General features: G+C 41.3%; 1 protein-coding gene across 1 annotated transcript in view; it reads left to right on the top strand.

Moving 5' to 3' along the window:
• The window catches only part of LOC111769165 (protein eyes shut homolog), a 1,017,614-nt gene that overhangs the window by 955,515 nt on the left and 40,294 nt on the right, over positions 1 to 21,805 (top strand). The window contains exons 28-29 of the mRNA XM_070244139.1: positions 823 to 967; positions 5,750 to 5,924. Coding sequence (XP_070100240.1) covers positions 823 to 967; positions 5,750 to 5,924 — 320 coding nt within the window. The remainder of the gene's footprint in view (positions 1 to 822; positions 968 to 5,749; positions 5,925 to 21,805) is intronic.

Here is a 21,805-nt window from a genome sequence, read left to right as displayed (position 1 = left end):
GCCATCCCTTCACCCGCCCCACAACCTTACCAAGCTCTGTTCTCTTGTCGGATCTGTGCTGACGGACAGAGAGAATAGGCCACGCCGCCCACCCTCACGAAGTTCACAGACTAGCGCACGCAACAGAGGTCCAGAGGGATGGGTGCGATTAAGGGGTGTGGGAATCAATGAGAGGGATGCCCAACACAGACAAGGTGAGGGAGAGGCTCAGGAAATGCTTCCCAAAAAAGGTGATACTTAAGCACAGCGTCAAGTAAACAGGAGTTCAGAAAAAGAACAGTGGCCAGTGTGGGCTTAAGGAATGCAAGTAATTCAGTGTGGCTTTCAGGTGGGGGGAAGCAAGAGATGGATAGAAGTAGACAAGGTCTGTATCATCAAAGGACTTAGATGTCATGCTAAGAAGTTTAGATTTTTATCCAGAGGACTATGGAAAGCTACCGAGAAATTTAAGAAGTGGGGTTGGGTGCCATGGTCAATTTCCATTTTTTGATAAATGACTCTAGTGGTTGTACTGAGAATAGACGAGAGAGGGGGGCAAGGCTAGATGGAGGAAAACCAGCGGGATGCCAGCTCCTAATCTTTGAGGAACTGTGATTTTCATTGAAATGCAAAACCCTGACGGCTATATTAATACATCCGTGGTAACAGACACCAGCAGAGACGCAGAGAATTGAGTGGTGAAGTGTTTCTTATTTCTTCAAAATTCAGGTCTTTGTAAATTTTTCATGCCAATTTAATGGGAAATAACAAAAGAGTATCTTAACGTTCACCCTGGGGAATTAATTCTTTTTTAATAGGTTTTGAATTTTTTGGCTTTTGAAGGTAGATGATCATAAAAATAAATCCATCGTTGCCCCAGGAAGACTGGTTGGTCTCAATGTCTTCAGTCAGTTCTATGTCGGTGGCTACAGTGAATACACTCCAGAGCTCTTACCGAATGGATCCGAGTTTAAAAATGGCTTTCAAGGTGAGGCCTGGATGGTTTCACACTCTACCTACTTGTTTCAAAATTTGAGAAAAGAAAAAGTTTTTTACAGGGTATACTTCTAGTTCCCAAACCAGCCGTGTGGATTTCTTTCTAATTGGACTTAATCAAAGTTTGATTTTAACGAAGAGCATTCATTCATTGTGATTAATTACTCACTCCCTGTGTACCAGGTGTTCGGGATGTTTCAGGGAAAGAAACAAAGATTCCCGCTCTCGAGTTTACATTCTGGTTGGCAAAGGAACGAACAGAAAATAAATACTAAATACAATAGAAAATTTACATAGCGGAGTAAGGTGATAAATTCTGCAGGGAAAAGAGGAAAAGCAGAGCATGATGTCGGGGGTCAGGAGTGTGGGTGGATTTTACACGGGTGCTTTTCAGGAGAGGGTGAGCAGGGTGGACCACGTGGAGTCCCAGGGAAATTGAAACTCCATCTAACTTTGGAATGTCCTTGATGTAAAAGATGAGGGACAGTCTGCAGCCCACTGATCCACACCCCTGAGTTGTGGCCCCAAGAGGCCACCAGAAGCCAGGAGGATTAAGTGGGAACATCATGCGTGGGCAGGCAATCTTACTGCCACAGTCTGTCTCCCTGTGCTCAGAAAGCAGCAGAGACTCAGACCTTCCCTATAAAGCTGATTCATAGTAAAGTTATAAAATAAAGACATGACTGAACTGCTATAACAATGCATTTGGTGAAAATAAGCTTTTTGGTGGATCCCAGTTCCAGAATATTTGGTCAAGGATCTGCTCATAATAGTGTCCTCAGCCACTCACCCGTGAGACACCTATTCTCCATCGGAAATCAAGGAATAGGGACGAGGACGTGACGCGCATCCCTGTGAGATGGGGGCTGCATCAGAAGCCATCTCGGGTGGTTGAGTTCTCTGCCTGCCTGGCAGCTTCCTCCTCTGCCCTTTCACTATCTTCTACCTGAACACGGATGCCGGGGGCCATGTGCTTGAAACACGTGAAAGCAACACAGCTCATTCAACTTAATACAAGGTCAGAGTCCAAGAAAATTAGTACATTATGACAAGGCTCTCAAAGAAACTTTTTCTTTGACTGCATAATCAGTGCTAATTCTCAGAAGTCTGTCTTAAAAAATAGTTTAACGCCTACTAAGTTACTATGCTAAATGTAAGACAGAGCTCAACAGTTCTCTCACAGCAGGTAATAATCTGAAAAGGGTTGTAAGGGCATAAGAAATCAATGGGGTTTTTAAAACATTATATTCAATGGAAAGGATGTCGTTTCCTCCGGAAGTGTGTTAATCAGCCTGAGTTCAGCACACACAGCTGGCCCTTCCTCTGACAGAAACACTAGGATTGCTCACTCCTGGAAGCACCGTTCTTCCTAACGATGGACATCTTGGGCGGGTCTTCTTGGTAACTGCCACTTAATCCGGTCTTGTGGAAGCTTCAGGACCTTGGAAGCCCCTAATTTTCTCCTTTCTCCTTGAATCCTCCCTTGATGTCCACCTTTCCTCTGCTACAGAACAGTATTTACTATATGCTGCAAGTTATGGACAATTTTTACCAACCTACCTTGATGACCAGATTGCAACTAGCCCCTAAACCTATGATTCCCGAAAGCTGACCTCCACTGGCTCTCAAGAGCAATATAGGATAACTTCTTAAAAATATAAATTTCTGGACCCCACCCAAGAACTACTTCATCAAAATCTCTGTGATGGGGTCTAAAAATTTGCATTTCAGTAAGCTTCCCCAGATTCAGAAGCCACTATGTTAATTAATCATAACAAAGCAAATATAGAGTTTTATGGAAGAATTTAGTAATTAGGCTAAGGTTATCACATTGGTCTTTAGAATAGCAATCAAGTCACACCGTAAAATATTATCTGATTTAGGCTTTCACATTTCTAAAAACACTTCTGATAAATATCTCTAATCCAGAAGTTCTCAGCATAAAATACAAATCCTTACTATTGATAAAGCCATTTGGTTTTTGTTCTAGAAATGATTTATAATAGCTATTATTTTTCCTCCAACCTTCAACATTCATGAAGTATTGAGATTATCTAACTCTTCTCCAGATTAAATGAGGGACATATGCCAGGCAAATGCGGTCTTAGGGTTTTACCTGTGCTGGTAAGAGGACTTCTCCTCTTCTCTCAAAAGTTACAGCTGCTACAGAGCTGCAGCATTCTCAGGTTCAGGTCATGGACGGGCTTCGGTGGGTCCCTGAATCTCCTGAAATCATGCCCACAATTGTGCGGGAGAAGAACCATGGCTTTCCTCAATGTCCTAAGATCTGTTACCTTCACTGGCAGACCTATTTAATCCTGACAGAGAATTAAAAATTACTTTTGACTAGTGTGAACGTGGGGGAATCTGGAGTCCCATCTGCCTGTTATTCTAGTGTTACAGCCGCTGGTGTTCATTGACACAGGGATTATTAAATATTTATTACTCAGCTGAATAGAGTGGGCATGAACTAGATTCAGATTCATTAACCACACTGTAATGAAGACGTTATTCCAACCTAAAAATACCCTACACTGTCAGTACAGTCAATTTCTTACTAGCAAACTTTTCTCTCTCTTTTTTTAATTGCCTGAGATGTTTCAAACCAGAGCCCATAAGGGAAAAGTAATGAGTATAGTGCCTTAATTTAAAATTCTCTTACTGTCCAAAAAAAGGAAAAGCAATCACTTATTTGGAACCTAGCCAGCCTTACTTCTAATATGCATGTGGCTCATGGCTCCAAGTCTTTCTCACATGCAGGATATACGTATTGCAGACCTGTTTGATGGTGCTATTCTAAGCAGACTAGGTCTTGTCCGCTATACAAACAGGAGTGAAATTATACAATGCATACTCTACAAATGGCTTCCACTGTAACTGCCTTTACACTGTATGTCATGTTGATGGACATGAAAACATACAACTATTTGTATTAGCTAAATATTTCTCTAAATACAGCATTGCAACATTTTTAGCCAAAAACATATTTCAACAGTTCTTCCTAACAAAAGCATTTCATTTATCCATATAAAAGAGAAATGGTTTAGAATGAACACTCTCAGACATTAATACGTATTATAGTCACTTAAAGTTTTTTTTCCAGTGAATGATTATAAAAACTACAAAAACCTAAGATTAGCATCCCCACAATTTTCGCCGAAAAGAATTTTTTTTAATAAAGGAAATAGTGAATTTCTGAGACAACGCAGAAGAGGGTGCAGGTGGTCAGCGGAATACAAGACCTGCTCACTGCCAAGCATTGCACTGGCCAATCTACACATATTTTCTTATTCCCCTTAACCCATGGAATAGTTCTTTTTGTCCTCATTTTAAAGGTGAAAAAATTGGCACTCAGTGAGGTTTGAGCGCATTTCACTCTGCAAAAGGTAGGTTTCACATCCCCCATGGAAGTGAGGTCACACAGTATATATATATCCGGAAAAGCCCTCTCTAAGAGCACGTGCAAAGCAACATCCCCAGAGGGAAAAAAAGATAAATGTGACAACATACATATGATAAACTTCTCTACATAAAAATAAAAACCCCACCATAAGCAAAATTAAATAGCAAACATTAAACTGGAGAAAGTATTTACAATATATGACAAACATCTAATATGCTCATTATGTAAAGAGATCTTTCAAATAAATGTTTAAAAGGGTGAATAGAGGGGCTGGCCCCGTGGCCAAGTGGTTAAGTTCACATGCTCCGCTGAAAGCGGGCCAGTGTTTCGTTGGTTCGAATCCTGGGCAAGGACATCGCACTGCTCATCAAACAACGCTGAGGCAGCATCCCACATGCCACAACTAGAAGGACCCACAACGAAGAATATAATACAACTATGTACCGGGGGGCTTTGGGGAGAAAAAGGAAAAAAATTTTAAAATCTTAAAAAAAAAATAAAAATAAAAGGGTGAATAGAGCAAAACAGTACATAATAAGCAACTGAAGGGGAAAAATTACAAACGATTAATAAATTTATTAAAAGATTTTCAACCCCAATTAAAAATAGCAAAGAGCATTCTATTATTTCTTTCATTTAAATGAAGCAGATGCTAATCTCTTGCATTACAGCGCCTGTGAACGAGCAGGTGTCCCAGGACTGGGCGGCGGGAAATAATTGTGCAAGATCTCCCCGACACTTGGGCACACACAGAGCATCCATGTCCTTTGCTCTAGTGGCTTTACTTCTGGAAATTGACACTAGGAAAATAATTAGCAAATGCACAAAGATATGCATACAGTGATATTCATTATAGCATTATTCCTAGTAGTAAAAAAGTAGAAATGAGTCAAGTGTCCAATAATTGAAGGTTGATTAAATATATTATCATATAAGGGAACATTACGCCATCATTTAAAAATAGTTAATGCTATGAGACAAGAGTTGATGGTACTTATGCTACACAAGTTTTTGGTACCATATAGATATGTATAATGTATAGATATTATATAGTTAATGTATGATTCTATTTTTGTTTAAAAGAAAATACAACTAAGCATAAAAAAATTGTAATATTGTGTGTATATATATACATATACACACATATATATACACCAAAATGTTAATAATTGTCTTCTCTAGAGTAACAGTATTGTAGATGATTTTTTATTTTTCTCTCCATGATTTTCTGTTTTTATATTTTTTTCTTAAAACTGACCTGTGTTACTTTCTGTTGAAAGAATGCTACTTTAAATATGAAAAATCATTGTCGTCTTGTTTTACCTACCTCTCCCATTTTTTAACATGAAGTATGTTTCCCTTTCTTCCAAGGGTGTATCTTCAGTCTTCGAGTCCGCACTGGGAAAAACGGCCGCTTCCGAAGCCTGGGCGACCCCGAGGGCCGCCCCGCCGCCGGGCGCAGCGTGGGCCAGTGCGGCGCCTCCGCCTGCGGCTCCGGGCGCTGCGGCCACGGCGGGGCGTGCGCGGAGAGCGGCGGGGCTGTTCAGTAAGTGGGACATCGTTCGGAAAGAATGCAGCAGGTTATTTACATTCTAACTGGTGCTCTACGCACGCAACTAGGAGCACAAACTGATGCTCATAGTTCAAATGTTTTTCTGTAGACGTGCTAGGTGACCGGGAATGGATAAAGGCACCTAAAGAGGGTCAGCACAGCATTCACGCCTCTTCTCAACTCTTTTAAACAAGAAAATGAATCACTGAATTTCTCATTCCAGGCACCAGGGGAAATCTATCTTAAATTCATAGTGTTGAGTTTGTTGCCAGAAATGTTAACGATACAAGGATTGGCATATTGTTGTTTGCGCTCACGTTTGGGCCCGAGCTCCTTTAGAAGGGGCCGTCTCTAGGTGGACCCTAGCAAAGCTGCGCAATTTGACTTCTGAACGACTTCACCAGGAAGCAAAACCTGGGCCTGTTGAGCGGGAAGAAAACGAAGGACTGTTGTCTTATCAACAACTGCTCTTGCTGAGCATCTCTGTGCATACGGAGTATATCGGGGGCTCTGCGAACATGCCCAAGAAAAGGGAAGTAAGCTCTGTCCTTCAATTTCTTACCCTCTAGCTATTCGTGAATTTCTTACGTCTCATGTATGAGACAGCTAGAAAGGTATTTTTCAAAATGTGCCCCCCAGGACCCATCAGCAGGCGTGATGCACCTCTCTACTTTGGCTGGTCCCTGCAAAGCAGTGGGGAAGTGGGGCATCAGAGCCCCCCTGGGAGACGGGGGTGGAGGAGCATGTCTTAGTCTGAAAAGCCCCAGTGAATCCCTTACCCTCCCTGGACAATCCGCCTCCAGCTCCTCATGGAAAATGTTGGAAAGCGAAGTGCAGAGTTCAGACAACTTCCAGTCACAGTGCACCGGGCTGGTGAGAGAAGGCTTTTTGATTGGGGGAGGAGTAGAGAGGAGCTGGTCATTAGATCTTCCTATTTCTTACCGAAAGCTCTCCAGTGACTTCTCAGGACATGAAGAACAATATCTAAACCCTTCACAAAACTCATCAGGCCCTGCGTGATCTGGCCCCTGCAATCTCTTAGACGGTCTCTCTTATCCTCCCTCCCTGTGTTCAGGTCCAGTTAGCATGCAGCTGTTCTTTGAACACACCAAGCTGGTTCCTGCGCCTGGACCTATGCCCTGGGTCTTCCGGCTGGAGGACACTGGCCACCGTCTCCACTGGCTGCCTCTTTCTTGTCACTGGCTCACCTCTCAGAAAGGCACTCCCTTAGATCAAGCCCAAAATACCCCGCCCAGGAATCATTCTCTATCATATGGTCATATTTTACTTTCTCCATAATAGATCACTCTCTGGTTTTGTTTATTTGTTTATAGGTTATTATTTTTCTCTGACAATGGGCCTGCTCTCGTATGCTATCATTGTATCCCCCACACGTAGAAGAGTGCCTAGCACAGAGTAGGCATTTACTAAGACCTTGCTGAATCAATGAAAAAGTGGGAGGGATCTTCATTCCAAAGGTTCTAAGCAAAAGCACAAATTTAAGGGGGCCGGCCCAGTGGTGTAGTGGTTAAGTTCACACTCTCCACTTCAGCAGCCTGGGGTTCTCAGTTTCTGATCCAGAGCATGGACCTAGTACTGCTCATCAGGCCAAACTATGGCAGCATCTTGCTTCTTCTTCAAGCAAGAAGAGGAAGATGGGGAACAGATGTTAGCTCTGGGCCAATCTTCCTCACAAAAAAAAAAAAACACACACACAAGTATAAGGACAAGTGAGGTGGCCCCAGGGGTCATGATAATGAAGCCAAATTGACTACACAGGGTATTATGTTGATTAGCTATGAGAAATGGGGCAGAGGATGTATGGAAGAATGAGAAACTTACATGATAGATAACAGATTTGATTTATGTCAAGAAGGAGACAACAGTTCCAGGGCAGAAAAGAGCCATGGGCAAGACAGACACTGGCAAATCCCTTCGATGTCCCTTTGCAGCATGTTGGGAGACAACTAGGAGACAGTTTTGGAAATCGAAGCACATTGTTAAGATCCTGGTTCTAATAAATAGCCATAGAAAGGGAAAGGAAAACATTAATTTAAAAGATTGCAGGGAAATGTTCATGGTATTTTGTGACTGACAGAATATGAGATGAGAGCGAGGGTTAGCAGGAAGTCCCATGTAAATTCATCCAAACCGAGTACGAAAAGGCTTGATGTGTTGTGGGAGGGCCAAGACTCCGGGTGTGCTTCATAACAGGTGGGAAGTGTTAGCTGAATTTTAAGGAAATCTTTGAAGAAAAGAATGTGTAATTTGACCAAGTCCATGGAAGAGTTAGGAACAAACTGTGAGGCCTGGGCCGCCCCTGTCACGGAGCAGTGTGTTTCCGCATTAGCTTTACCATTACGATTTTGTCTTACAATTTTTTTTTTTTCTTAAAGATTGGCACCTGGGCTAACAACTGTTGCCAATCTTTTTTTTTTTTTTTTCTTCTGTTTTATCTCCCCAAACCCCCCCCTGCACACAGTTGTATATCTTAGTTGCAGGTCCTTCTAGTTGTGAGATGTGGGACGCCTCCTCAACGTGGCCTGATGAGCAGTGCCATGTCTGCGCCCAGGATCCGAACCCTGGGCCACCGCAGCGGAGCACGTGAACTTAACCACTCAGCCACGGAACCGGCCCCTGTCTTACAATTTTTAATGAAAACTTTAGTTTCCTTTACAACTTATGAACGCTGATCTGCTCTATAACTAAGCTTAATTATTTAGAAGCTCAACTTTACCTCACTTCATCTAAAGAAATGTGGTCATCTCCAGGAGACTGACTAGCATTCTTTTATTATTTTTCATGTGCTAATAAACTGAGAATAATAAAGAATGCCGTGGTAAAGAATGGGGAGTGGCGGTAAGAGAGCATGTAAAGCGAAGGTGCAGGTAGGAAATAAATCCCGCCTCCTCCCGGTTCCATGTGGAATGAAGGGCTCCGTTCCAATGGAAGAGCCCGTGTGTTCATCTGGGATACACGGTGCCACGTCCAGGAGATGCCCAGAACTGTTTGCAGATTATTTTGATTTATATAGAAAATGTTCTTGAGTTGTGATAATAACAGTAATGCCTTTCAATCGCACAGCACTTTGTGGCTAACAAAGCATGTTTTGCATACATTATTTCCATGGCTCCTAATTAAAACTTCCGAAATTAGGGCAGATATCCCAGTACAGTTTCACGGATGGGAGACTGAGCCCCAGAGATTAAAAGTGAATCAAGAGGATGTACGAGCACCTACGATGTAGTACAGCAGGACCCAAAACCAACCCTTCCAGCTCCCGGTCAAGCGCCTCCCCAGAACCTAAATAGTAAGAGATGAATTTAAAGGCAACTAATAATTTAGGTAAGGTGATTAAAGTGCTAAATATATCTTTATCTGCTGGATGTAATCTGTTCATTTATTCTTCCTTTTAAAAAGTTAAGATGTTGAGATTCTTTTTAATTGGCATTTGATATGTTCTCCAAATTGGAAGTACGTGACCTCATAACACATTCCCTGGGGATTTCATAACCCGTGTGAGTGGAAAGCTGTGTCTCTCGGACTTAACCTGAGAACCTTGATTTAAATAGCAAATAGACGTGAGTAATAACGTACAATGGGAGTGGTACCTCTGACAAGTTTCCTGACAGGATTCTAGAATCTTAGCAGATTGTGACCAGCATTTGATATTCTCTTTTTGACATAAAAAAATATTTACTATATTAGTTACTACATGTGAAGCCTTACTGTAGAGTCAGAAGGGGCTCTTCTGACTATTATATAACTTAATCCAATTATGGCTCCCTGAAGTTCGGTGAATTTTATGGCATGCAAATTATACCTCAATAAAGCTGTTTAAAAATTTGAAAGTTCCCACTCACGGATATTGAGCTTCAGTGGCAGCAGGAGTTTGAGTAGAATTGTATTACTTTTGACAGTTTTTGTAATTCTGCTCTAATCTCCATTATAAAGTCCCCTCTTTAAAGGAAATTGATGTGTTCTTTGTAACATACTTTTCAACAGTGTTTAAGAAGTTTTCCTCTATCCTTGTCCCAGCCAGGCTCTTAGTTTTATATGGCTCTACTCTTTTACTTTTCACCTGAAACAGATTAATATTACATTCAATTTCTAGGTAACATTATAGACAGCTCTAAGCTAAGGTTCAGTCTTTTCCTGAGAAACAGCTAACATATGTTAAAATATTTTTTAAATTCTTAAGAGAAAAGTCCTAACCCAGAAGCATAAATTTCACGGTGTTAGAATCAATTTTAAAAGCAAAATCTCAAAGCTGGGCAAAATGTCTTAACTATGCACAGCTTAATGGTACGAATTTTTTTTTTTAACTCAAAATGCTGCCTTTAGTTCCATTCCTCACAGCTTGGGGTGGAGAGCATTGCTTTGCTCTGCAAGGGGCGCCTCCTGCCGAGTAAGGAGGGAGGTGGGGCCCCCTAAGGCTGCGACCTGGTGCTGGGCTTCCCTAAACTGCTTGAAAGCTTGGCTTTCCGGCTCCCAGTCCCTCAGCGCCCACAGCCCCAGCTCTGTTCCAGCCCGGCTTCTCCAACCAGGAAGGCAGGGTCCATGTAAGGCCTTTGTGCTCTGGGATGAGCTCCGATGCAACAGAGAAACAGCAAACCATTTCTGTGGTTAGGAGATTAAAACAATAAAAATAAAAGGGTTTGTTTAGTTCTAACTTAGCCCTATGTGTATGTGTGTTTGGTGCAAAGTGTTTTTAAGCAGATTTGACTTCATTTAAGTTGCACTTTGCTTGCCCTTAAAGTTGCCTCCTGAGGGACTGAGGGCGATGGGCAGCTGTGTTCCTGAAGGAAAGCACAGGGTAGGAAAACAAAACCTACAAAAACACGTGCAATGTAGAAACGAGCAGCACAGACCCTAGTACAATAGCAGTTCAGAGAATGTGGATGTAAAATGAGAAATGCCTCCGAGGTTTACACCAAGTTCATAAATGTGGCTTACTGACAACATAAATCTGTCAGTGAGCACAAAATCTCTCTCATCCAGTGTCTCCTAATTATTTTTTTGGCTCACAGATACCTTTGAGAATCTGGTGAAAGCTCAAAATCTTTTCCCCAGAAAAATGAACATACTTAGGACACAAAAAATTGCATAAAATTTTAGAGGTTTGCAAAGTCCCTAGAGCCCAATCATAGACTCTCCAGGGCTCCCCACACTCCCCAGATTATGAATTCCTTGCCTGGTTTGTCCTCGTCCGTGTATGTGAGCCATCAGTGCGTAGTTCCGTCGTCCATTCTCCTCGGCTGGACTGTGGGATTGTTCGCCAGCCAGTGTCGGCTCCCTGATCGCGCCTTCCTCTAACCCACGCTGAAGCTTCCTAAAGCTCTCTCTGCTCTCATCACTTCCAGCTCAACACTGTCCTTGGTCTTTCATGGCCAGCGCAGCAACATGTGAATCCTTTAATCCTTCCCTCGAGGAGTACCATGACCTGCTGTCAACCTGTCTACTCCCGCTACACTTTTCTCCTGCACAGTTTTCGAATTAACCGTATCACTCTCTCCAGCCTCTCAGGAAACACCCCTCACCAAACAACCAGTTGCATGTCGTCAGCTTGTGGCTCCCTGCCTGGCGCTGGTTTTCCCTCCGCTCCCCCCCCCCAACACACCCCCCCCCCCCCCCCGGCTTGTTCAGCATGGTACTCCTCATTTCCTTGGAACTGCTTTTAGACTCTGTTTTCTAGGGACTCCAAGTCAAGACTGATACTATTTCTTAGCCAGGAGATTAGCAAAAAGCTAAAAAATTGACTGATTTAGTGGTGAGGCTGTAGAGAAACGGACACTGTGCTTACTGGAGCAAAGTGTACTTGTTAAGGCCAAAGACTGGAAACTCCTCACACTAGGTGTCTAGCTGGGAAAGCTGAAGGAGAGCCATACACCAGAGGGCTGTGCAGCTGTAAAAAAGAATCTTCCGTGTTGCTATGGAGTGATCCTCAGGGTACATTAAGTGAAAAAAGCAGGGCAGAGAAACATAGAAGAAAAGAGAATAGTTATAGATAAACAGATATAAATACATACATAGAGCAATACATCACACATATGCTCATATTCTTCTAAGAAAAAAAACAAGGGAAGTGTTGGTGTCGCGATCCAATGTACACACCAGGATAGATGCAGAGAGGGCTGATGGCCACTCTGAGTTTATTATAACCAGCATTTCAATATATACACAGCTTACATCTGTTAAACATACACAGGTGTTCTGGGCAATGTAATTAGCGGATGCCAAGAATTCTTAGTGATTTCTCAAGGAGACCTCGCTCAGTCTCTGTTTTGATATTATCATGTTTTTGCTGTGCTCGTATATTCTTATCTCGGAGCATGCAAGGTCTCCTAGGCAATGGCCCCTCCTGCTCCCGATATCCTGTCTCCATCTGTGCTCTGGGCAGCCGTGCCTGGCTTAGGTTGCCTCCCTCTGGATATCTTACCTGTCTTTGGCTAACTGGCCTTCTCACCTCCAGGTCACAGTTTGTTGGCAAGCCTTTTCCAGTGATTATTAACCCTTCCTGCATCAGGGGTGGTTACAGGAAGATCATGAAAAAAATGTATAAATGGTTACCTATAGAATGAGGAAGAGAACAAGAAGTGACAGCGATGAAAGCTAGACATTTAAAAATACAATTTGCTTTATTAGTTTTTATTTGGGACTAGGCAAATATTTCACCTGGTAAATCAAAAATGAAAAAGAGTAATTCTTAAACATTGAAACAAAATAAAGACATAAATGAATCCAACTGTATTTCAAGTTGGTGGTATAATCAAGTAGAGAAAACTTAATTCAATGGATTTTCAAAGTATTTTGACTGTGCAGTGGATTATATTCTAAGGACAAAAAGAACCATACAGATACCCTAAATTACATCCTATGGTCTTGATGCTAGTGGTAGCATTGGTAGTGTTATTTTGAAACTATAGATAAAAATAGCTAAATAACAAGATAGCTAGATGGAATGGATAGATGGATGGATGGATGGATGTAAAGCAAATGAGTAATTATGTTGATATTTATCATTAGGAATGAAGATTTTTAGCTTACCAGAAAGAAAATATAGATATAAAATCAAAAAAGTAAAAATCTTCTCATGTTTAGTTTTTGTTTTAAAGATTGGCCCCTGAGCTAACATCTGATTCCAATCTTCCTCTTTTTTTTTTTCTCTCCAAAGCCCACCAGTTCATAGTTGTATATTCTAGTTGTTGGTCCTTCTAGTTAAGCTATGTGGGATGTCACCTCAGCATGGCCTGATGAGCAGTACTAAGTCCACGCCCAGGATCTGACCTGGTGAAACCCTGGGCCACCCAAGCAGAGCATGGGAACTTAACCACTCGGCCACAGGGCCGGCCCTTCATCTTTAATTTGAACTGGAAATAACATATGAATTCATGGCTTAATTTTCTTTTTCTAAAAACCTTATTTCCTAGCTATGGCCACTAAAGAGGTCAAGAAACAGTAATAATTCAGTAGCAATGAATCGCTCTAGTGCTAAATTGTCATCTCCAAATACCATTTTCCACTAAAAATGAACTAGGACTTCTTGCAGAATTGGACAGTCAGGTCTGGGCTAGGAAATGCATGATATGAGTGGATGTCTTTTCATGCCCGAAAGCAAGAGGGTTCTCAAAGACTGCTAGGGTCATTTCAAAAGAGGACTGGAGTCAACTTAACGAGACTCCCACTGGCCAAAGATGTGACAGTGTCAGAATCACAGAGAATAAGGTCTGTAGCAGAGTTAAACATGCCAAAACACAAAATTCACAGAGTTGTAGTGATACTCCACGTCCCCTAGGGGGAAAAAACTTGTAACCTGTGGAGGCTGCGAGTGTACTGTGCATTATTCTGAACTTTGATAAAGGGGAAGATGGATGGGTTCAACCTTCCTGTCCTGTAAAGCTTGCATTTTAGACTATGGAAGCCAGCCCTCCATGGCCCCCAGTGATTCTTGCTTTGGTAGACACATGCTCCCACAGTCTTTGCCACACTCAAGAGGGCTGACCTGTGTAAAGAACAGGATAGTCTACAAAGGACAGTTAATGACTTCCAAAGCTAAGTCGGAAGTCATTGCCACTTCTGCCTTCCTCAAATTATTAAATTTAAGGATTAAATGATCGTATCCACTGAACAGTTTTAATAGTGGGCATACTGCATTTTATGTGGTCCCTCTGGCAGTTGTGTAGAGGATGCATTTGCAGGTGGCAAGCGTGCAAGCAGAGTGACCTATTATGAGTCCAGAATAGTAATAAACGTTTATTGTTGCTTTAAGCCATTACATTTGGGAGTAATCTGTTATGCAGCAATAGATAACTAATACTAAATAATACTAACCAGCCAGATAATTGATGAGAAGTAGTGCTTAATAGAACTGAGCAAGTACGTGCAGGATAAATAATAGAAATGAGAAACATCACCATTTTGTAACCACCAAAGAAATAATGGCTGCTTGAACTATTTAGTGAAAGGTTGATAGGAAACTATATAATGGTTGGAACAAGCTAACAAAACTTAACCAACTGGTCCGTCATAACATAATTAAATGTGGAACTAACGTTCTGTGCCTCCTGATGTGATGTAGTTGGACCTTGACAGCACCACCTACAAGCGATTAAAAAACCTGAACGTGAACCTAATCAAGTCTCTACATCTACAAGTTTATGAAAAATATGGGCAAAAGAAGAAAACTAGTTAAATGACATCATAAGGATATAAACAGCCAAATCTGGAAATCAGGAAATTCTACTGGACAAATGACACAAAACAATGGCATGGATGGAAAGAAATACAGAGGGAGAATTTCCATCTGGGAAACAAGCCTTGAGACACATACTCTGCAGATGCATTTGTGGAACTTGTTTGGATCCTGGTGAACTTTCAAAAAAAACTTTTTTGAGACAATTATAATTAACTGAACACAGAAATTGGATGATATTAAGTAATTAATATTAATTTTGTTGGGTTTGATAATGGTATTGTGGTTGTGTTTTTAAAAGTTTCTTACCTATTAGTGATATATACTGAAGTATTTACAGATAAAATAGGATTTTCTTCAAAACAATTTGGCAAAAAAAATAGCAGAGAAAAAAACAGATGAAACCAAAGAGCATAAAATTGACCATTTGAAGCTGGATAATGGGTTCCAAGAGCCCTCATTCATACTATTTTTATTCTACTTTTGTGTACATTTGAATTAGAAAATAATAGTACATATAATGCACATTTTGTCTAATTTATAAAATTCATAAGTATAAAATAAAAAGAATACTCATGATCCTAACAGGTACAGATAACCACTTTTAAAATTGGGGATATTTTACTCCAGTTTTTCCCCACCTTCAGTTCTTATCTGCTAAAACAATATAAGTCCATTATTTGATGCCACCTGTGGAAAAAGTATTTGGAGGGTGTAGATTCTAAAGTAAGTTCATACTTTCTTTTCCTTTATTATTTAAGTAGCTAGAACATAAGTGTCAGAAGTAAGAATTCAGTGTAGATTTTAATCAAGCCTCCTTATCACAGTGGTTTCAGGGGAACATCTTTTCTCTCCTGGTCGTTGTGTAACTCGGATGTCAGTTGCTTTCTACCAGACCGTGAGATCTACAGGAACTGTGAGAGACCAAAGAGCTTCCCAAGATCAATGCAGATTCCAGGAGGAAAGTGTATGTTCTCAAAGCCTTCCTGGTTCCGTGGTCTTGCTTCCACTCATACAGACTCTACTCCATACCATGTATGCCTAAAAGTGACAGTCAACTCCTTTGATTCCTATTAAATGAACAAAGACGTTCACGCTTGGAGACAGATCAGATTGTCTACGTTGGGGCAGGGGGAGGAGATGAGTGCAAATACAGAAGGGAAAAGTTTACATCATGGCCACCTACGTAACTTTCAACCTGCAGTTTGGTCATCCCACCACTGCAGTAAATACATGGCCACTCCACCCCATCTCTTCGTCTTCTTGTCATTGCTTCATTTTGCTCCACCTGACTCTCTAGGTTAGAATAAACCAAATTTCTCTCCTGGTCTCAAGCAAAGAAATTTAGCTATCTTCTTTTTGTATTCCAGGGTCATACTTATAGCAGGGCAACTAGGGTCCTGCATCTACCCCAAGCAGCTCATCTAGTTTCCCCAAAAGATTTCCCTCTCTAAGAGGAATTAAGGCCAACTGTGAACATAATGCAATGTTCAGGCCCATATACCTGGAGAACAGAACCTTCCAGACTGAGGTCCACAGACAGGTGCCAGTACTTTCATTAATATGTAAAGAGGAACTTCATCTCATCCTCCTTACATTCTAGGAGGTATCATCAAGAGTTTGGTGAGTGATCTCATCGGCAAAGAAAGGCAGACCCTGGGAAGCATCAGCAGGTGGCGAGATTATAGCAACCCTTCCTTGTAAGCGTGCTGAGTCTTGACGTGCCACCACATTCCAGTGTGCGTGAGGTTCACTTGTTTTAGCACTTGTCTGCATATTCTTCAAAGGCTCCAATTGTGAGCATGTCATTTGACATCCAGTATATTTTGGCAGGTAAAATGATATCCATCACATCACACTTACCTGAATCTCCCAACTTGATACTCAAATGGAAATAAATCATAAAGGAAAGCAACTGACATGAATGAAGCCATCTGCCACAACAGATGGTCTAAGGAGAAGGAGATTCAGCCGTGATTCCTTTTCCCTTTAAATAGTAGAGAAAGAAGTTGAATATTCAGAAGTGGAGTCCTTTAGGCAATGGGATCATCTATTGCTAAGTAACATGCATTTATTCCATTATTCATATGACTTTGTTATCATATCACATAGATTTCATTTTAATACTGTATCTGTTTTTGCTTATACACAGAAAACCCACAAATCTGTAACCATAACTTATCTTGAGATGCAGCTCAAGGTGATAAAGGGCTTTTTTTGGTGAATTAAGTAGAACAACAGGCAAAGGGCTGAAGCATCAATGATATGATAGCTAAGAATATTCAAAAGATCTTCAGAATTCCTGACGTTATACATAGAACTGTTTTCTTAACTCACATCCATTCCAAAATGTTAGCTATCCTCAGTGGCTAATAGATAACGAACAATCTGTGTGTTCTTCTGCCTCTAAACATGGAGAGATAACACAGAAGAAAATGTTAGACACTTTAGAAATACGGATAACAGTTGGTCGTGATGGCAATCGAGAGTTGAATGTTGGAGTGTGTTTTTACTAATATGGTTAATTATTTTACAGCTGTTCACTTAGAATAAAATTGACTTAAATTCCTAAATTGCAAATTTTTTTTTTTTTTTGAGGAAGATTAGACCTGAGCTAACATCGGTGCCCATCTTCCTCTACTTTGTATGTGGGATGCCTACCACAGCATGGCGTGCCAAGCAGTGCCATGTCTGCACCCGGGATCCAAACCGGGGAACCTCAGGCCACTGAAGTGGAACGTGTGCACTTAACCACTACACCACCGGGCCGGCCCCCATGACTGTTTTTATAAATACAGTTCTGTTGGCATATAGCAGCCTATGGCTGCTTTCAATAACGGTAGAGTTGAGTTGTAAAAAGTTCTGTGTGGCCCATAAAGTACACGATATAGTGTCAAAGCCTGCCAACCCGTTAGAGTGACAAAAATATAGTAAGACCCCACTAAGATTAAATTTACATCACGAGAGAGTTTATTGTTACACGATGGCGTCACCCTATACATGCTAAATAAATATCTTAACATCTGCCTCATCATTCATGTCATTCCCCACACATCTGTCGCTTACAGGTGGACTCTCTCATCCCGTTACTCAGTTTCTATTCCAGTTTCTCAGCCTATTCTGGCTTCCTTTTCCAGCCTCATCTTCTGCCACACCATCCCTCAAAGCTCTCATTCACGGAGGCCCATCTCACGTCAGAAGCCTTCCCTGCACTCTCTGAAATTGCTTACTGTCCTTCCTATGGGCTCCCATGGCTCTCATTTTAGCCCTTGTCATGTTTCATTAACATTGTCTGCTTACTAACCTGATTCCCACAAAACAGCACGTCCTCGAGGCCAAGACTGAGGCCTTATGTGTCGGGAAACGCCCATTGCAAGCCACCGTGGCAGACACTCAGCCTGTAAAAAGTAGTAATAAATATTCTTTAAATGAATGAATATCTACCTCTCTGGGTTTTTCCTGCTTTTCCCACTATCTGGACACCCCCACCTCACACACATACCTCTCCAAAAGCTGCTCTTCTGCAGGACAGAGTGGGATGTGTGCGGTTAAAGGAAGAAATGTCAACGAATTAATTTCCAGGGCTGGAAGAATATCATCACCCTGAGTGAAGAATAACGAATGCAGATTTGAGACTTTTTATTCTCTAACATTTCACAAGGGGCCAAAGAAGCCCAGGGAGGGAAGAAAAAGAAAAAATCTGACCTTGCACAAAACCAATCTGATGAAAATCTCTTAAAATATAACGTAAAAGAGTAGTATATGGTATTTGAAAGTAATTTTTTAAATCTTTGCACACATAGCTAATTGCTTCAGACCTAAAAATTCTGAAAGGAAACAGATGAGAACTTCTTTTATTTAAGACGTTATTTTTCAGATAAGTTTATATAGCACCTGTGTTATATTATGCTTAATGTGATTTAAGCTATATTTAATATAAAAATAAATATTTTACCACTGCCATGTGTGTGCCTGTAAGGCAATGCAATTAACTTTGTTCTTAGTTTTGTTTTTCTCAAGTAGATAAAAATGAACCACTAGATGGCGCAATCATCATGAAAAAGTAATAAACTAGAGCCAGTTATTTTTACATAAAAATTCTTTAATCAGAATTTTTAGGGGCCGGCTCCGCGGCCGAGTGGTTAAGTTCGCGCGCTCTGCTGCGGTGGCCCAGGATTCAGATCCTGGGCGGGGGTGGACCTGGCACCACTCGTCAGGCCACGTTGTGGTGGTGTCCCACATCCCACAACTAGAAGGACCTGCAACTAAGATATACAACTGTGTACGGGGGAGTTTGGGGAGATAAAGCAGAAAAAAAAAAGACTGGCAACAGTTGTTAGCCCAGGTGCCAATCCTTATTAAAAAAAAAAAAAAAAGGAAGATTGGCAACAGTTGTTAGCCTAGGTGCCAATCTTTAAAAAAAAAATTAAAAATTAAAAAAAAGAATTTTTACTAGTTTTGTTTCTTTTATGAAATTGGTAATGATGCGGGGCTCCGTGAGCCGAGGAGTCGAAAGAAAGATTTCTTGGACTCTCAAGATCTGGCAGTAGTGCTCTTTTATTTAGAGAATAGAATAGCATGGGGACAGGGCCCATGGGCAGGCAGAGCTGGTGCGTGGAGACAGGACCCACGGGCAGTCAGAGCTCCTGCTGCTGCCCCGAGTTGAGGGTTAGCGCTAATTTTATAAGGCATGGGTATGTGAGTCATTTCTTTACAAGACAAAGGAAAGAACATGAAAAAAAGTTAAAATGGTATTATTGCAGGTGGGGTCTGGTCGTTGGGTGATCCCATGACTTTTAGACAAGAATCAAATCGGATTAAGTAAAGGTCAGAAGCCACCACCCTAAATCAGTTACATGAGATTGCCAGACAGCAACCAACTTAAGTTCTTGCCTTCCCCATTAAGAGTTTCTAGGGATAAGGTTATCTCTCTTCTTCCTGGTACAGAGAGGGAGGCACCTTTTACAGATAGAGATTTACGTTACAAATGTAAATGTGTCCCAACAAGAGCAAGTTCCATTCCTCAGAGCCTCCTTCCCTGTCCCTGTTATCAAAAGCAATCAGCCCCAAACAGTCCCGATGCCAAAGAGACATATCCTGGGGTGGCCAATTTCAGGTCCCTACAAGGTCATCCCCCCTTCCTTCACAAATGCAAATGTCTCTCAAAAGGGCAAGCAGAATTCCAGTCCTCGGAGCCTGCCTCTCATCTGTAGTTTTAAAATTAACCAGCCTAAAAATCCTCATCAGGTAAGACAGTCTATTTTTGCACAAAAGATCTTTAAATATTTTATGCTCTTTACGATCTTCAAATAGTCATCAAAATCATTATGTAATTCTGTAGCAGGTTAACTATGCATTTGTTTTTCTCTATTTTGGAGAACCTTCTACAACTTTACCAACTTTTTTTGCACAACTATTAGATGCAATAAGCATATGAATTTTTTTCCTCATGACCCATCTAAACAGTCTATGTAATGCGATGGCAATCTCCTCAGAGACTTTTGTTCGTTTTTTACCATTTTGTGTGTGTGCCTATGCCCCCATCTCTATGTTCCAAATAGATGAGCGTTTTCATTTTAAATTCCTCCTAGAACCAAGGTCTAGCGGGGCGTCGGGGAACGCGTGGCGTTGACGTCAGTTACGTCCTCGCCCCCAGGGCTTCCCTTGCTGGGTTCGGGATTCTCTGTGCCCGCCCTCCGCCCCTCGGCACCAGCAGCCCAGGGGATCCACCTGCGCACTCAGCTCGGTGGGCCGTCTGCCCATCCTGTGTGCGCCAAGATGGTGCCACACACATAGTAAATACTGAAAAAAAGATAAAAAGTGAATTTTGGTGAAGCATAAATTTGACTAGACTGTCAAGTAATAAAGGAAAATATAGGAATTTAAAATGAATATGTTCTTGATAAATATGTGTAGGCAAAGACTGAATCATTTTTATTTTAATAAATAACTATTGGGTCGATAAAGAACAAGAATCCTATAAAAATGTTCCATATTTTGAATTATATGCACATCCATTATTTCAGGAGCATTCTCATTCACTGATGATGGGAATGTAAATTGGTACAATTGTTATGGGGGGGCAGGTTGGAACATGAACCCCGAGCCTAGAAGTCATGATGATATTTGAATTTATTCTAAGGAAACTATTATAGATATGAACAAATCTTTAGCTACAAGTGTTTTATCACATAGGTGTTGGTAGAAAGTGAAAAATTAAAAACATATAATAGCCCACACGTGACCAGGAGAATGAAGTATATTTCATCAATCCAGTGAAACAATATTCAACCATTAAACATGAGGTTGTGGAAGAGGAGTTAATGAATATGGAAAGATGTTTCTAAATATTATAAATTTTTTAATGTTATTTATAGGGAGTTCTGTTTGTTGAACTAAGGGGAATTATATATCCTGAACGATCTTCCCCAGTGAAAATATTCAACTTGAGTAAAATATAAGATGTATACTTTCAGAACACTGTTCCCTGAAGTGCAAATAATGCATTTATGGAGCCCAAATGAAATGAAAGGAAAGTTAGAAATTAAATGTCGAAGTTGGCTTTCGCCTGAGTTCCTGCTAAACCCTGGAGCTGTGTGAACTTACCCCCCAAGGGCTGCACGGGTGACAGCAGGCAGACTCAGGCTGAGGGCTGCCCTGGGGGATCTATCAGGAGACTCTTCATGGGCCTGGGACCCCGAAGAGCCACACCCTCAGCGTAAGAATAAATGAAAAGTAAGCCCTGTCTTGCACAAGGAGAAGGCACGGAAATCTGCCTGTCTTGTACTTGGACCTAGTCGACGGAACAGAGGTGAAAGAGCAAAGGGCTAAGAAGAGCCAAGACGCCCAGGAACAGAAAACCGGACAGCAGAACTTGCCATCCTCGATATCGAGACTGTTAGAAAGCTGGAGACATTAAGACAGTGTGATACCAGCACAGGGTTAGACCAACAGACTAATGGAACAGGATGATGATAATGCAAGAGTGCATAAATGGTCTTGGCTCGTCAGTGGAGAAGGATGGACTATTCCATGAAGAGTGCTGAGACTATTGCTTATCCATATGGAAAACTGTAATTGGATCTCTGCCCTATATCAAACACTAAAAATAATTTCAGCTGTATTAAGACAAGTGTAAAAGGAAAAACTGTACTAGTTTAAGGAGATAACATTAAAAAAAAAT

The sequence above is a fragment of the Equus caballus genome, chromosome 20 (genome assembly GCF_041296265.1).
Source record: "Equus caballus isolate H_3958 breed thoroughbred chromosome 20, TB-T2T, whole genome shotgun sequence".
NCBI classification, from domain to species: domain Eukaryota; kingdom Metazoa; phylum Chordata; class Mammalia; order Perissodactyla; family Equidae; genus Equus; species Equus caballus.
This window is presented reverse-complemented; position numbering and strand designations above follow the sequence as displayed.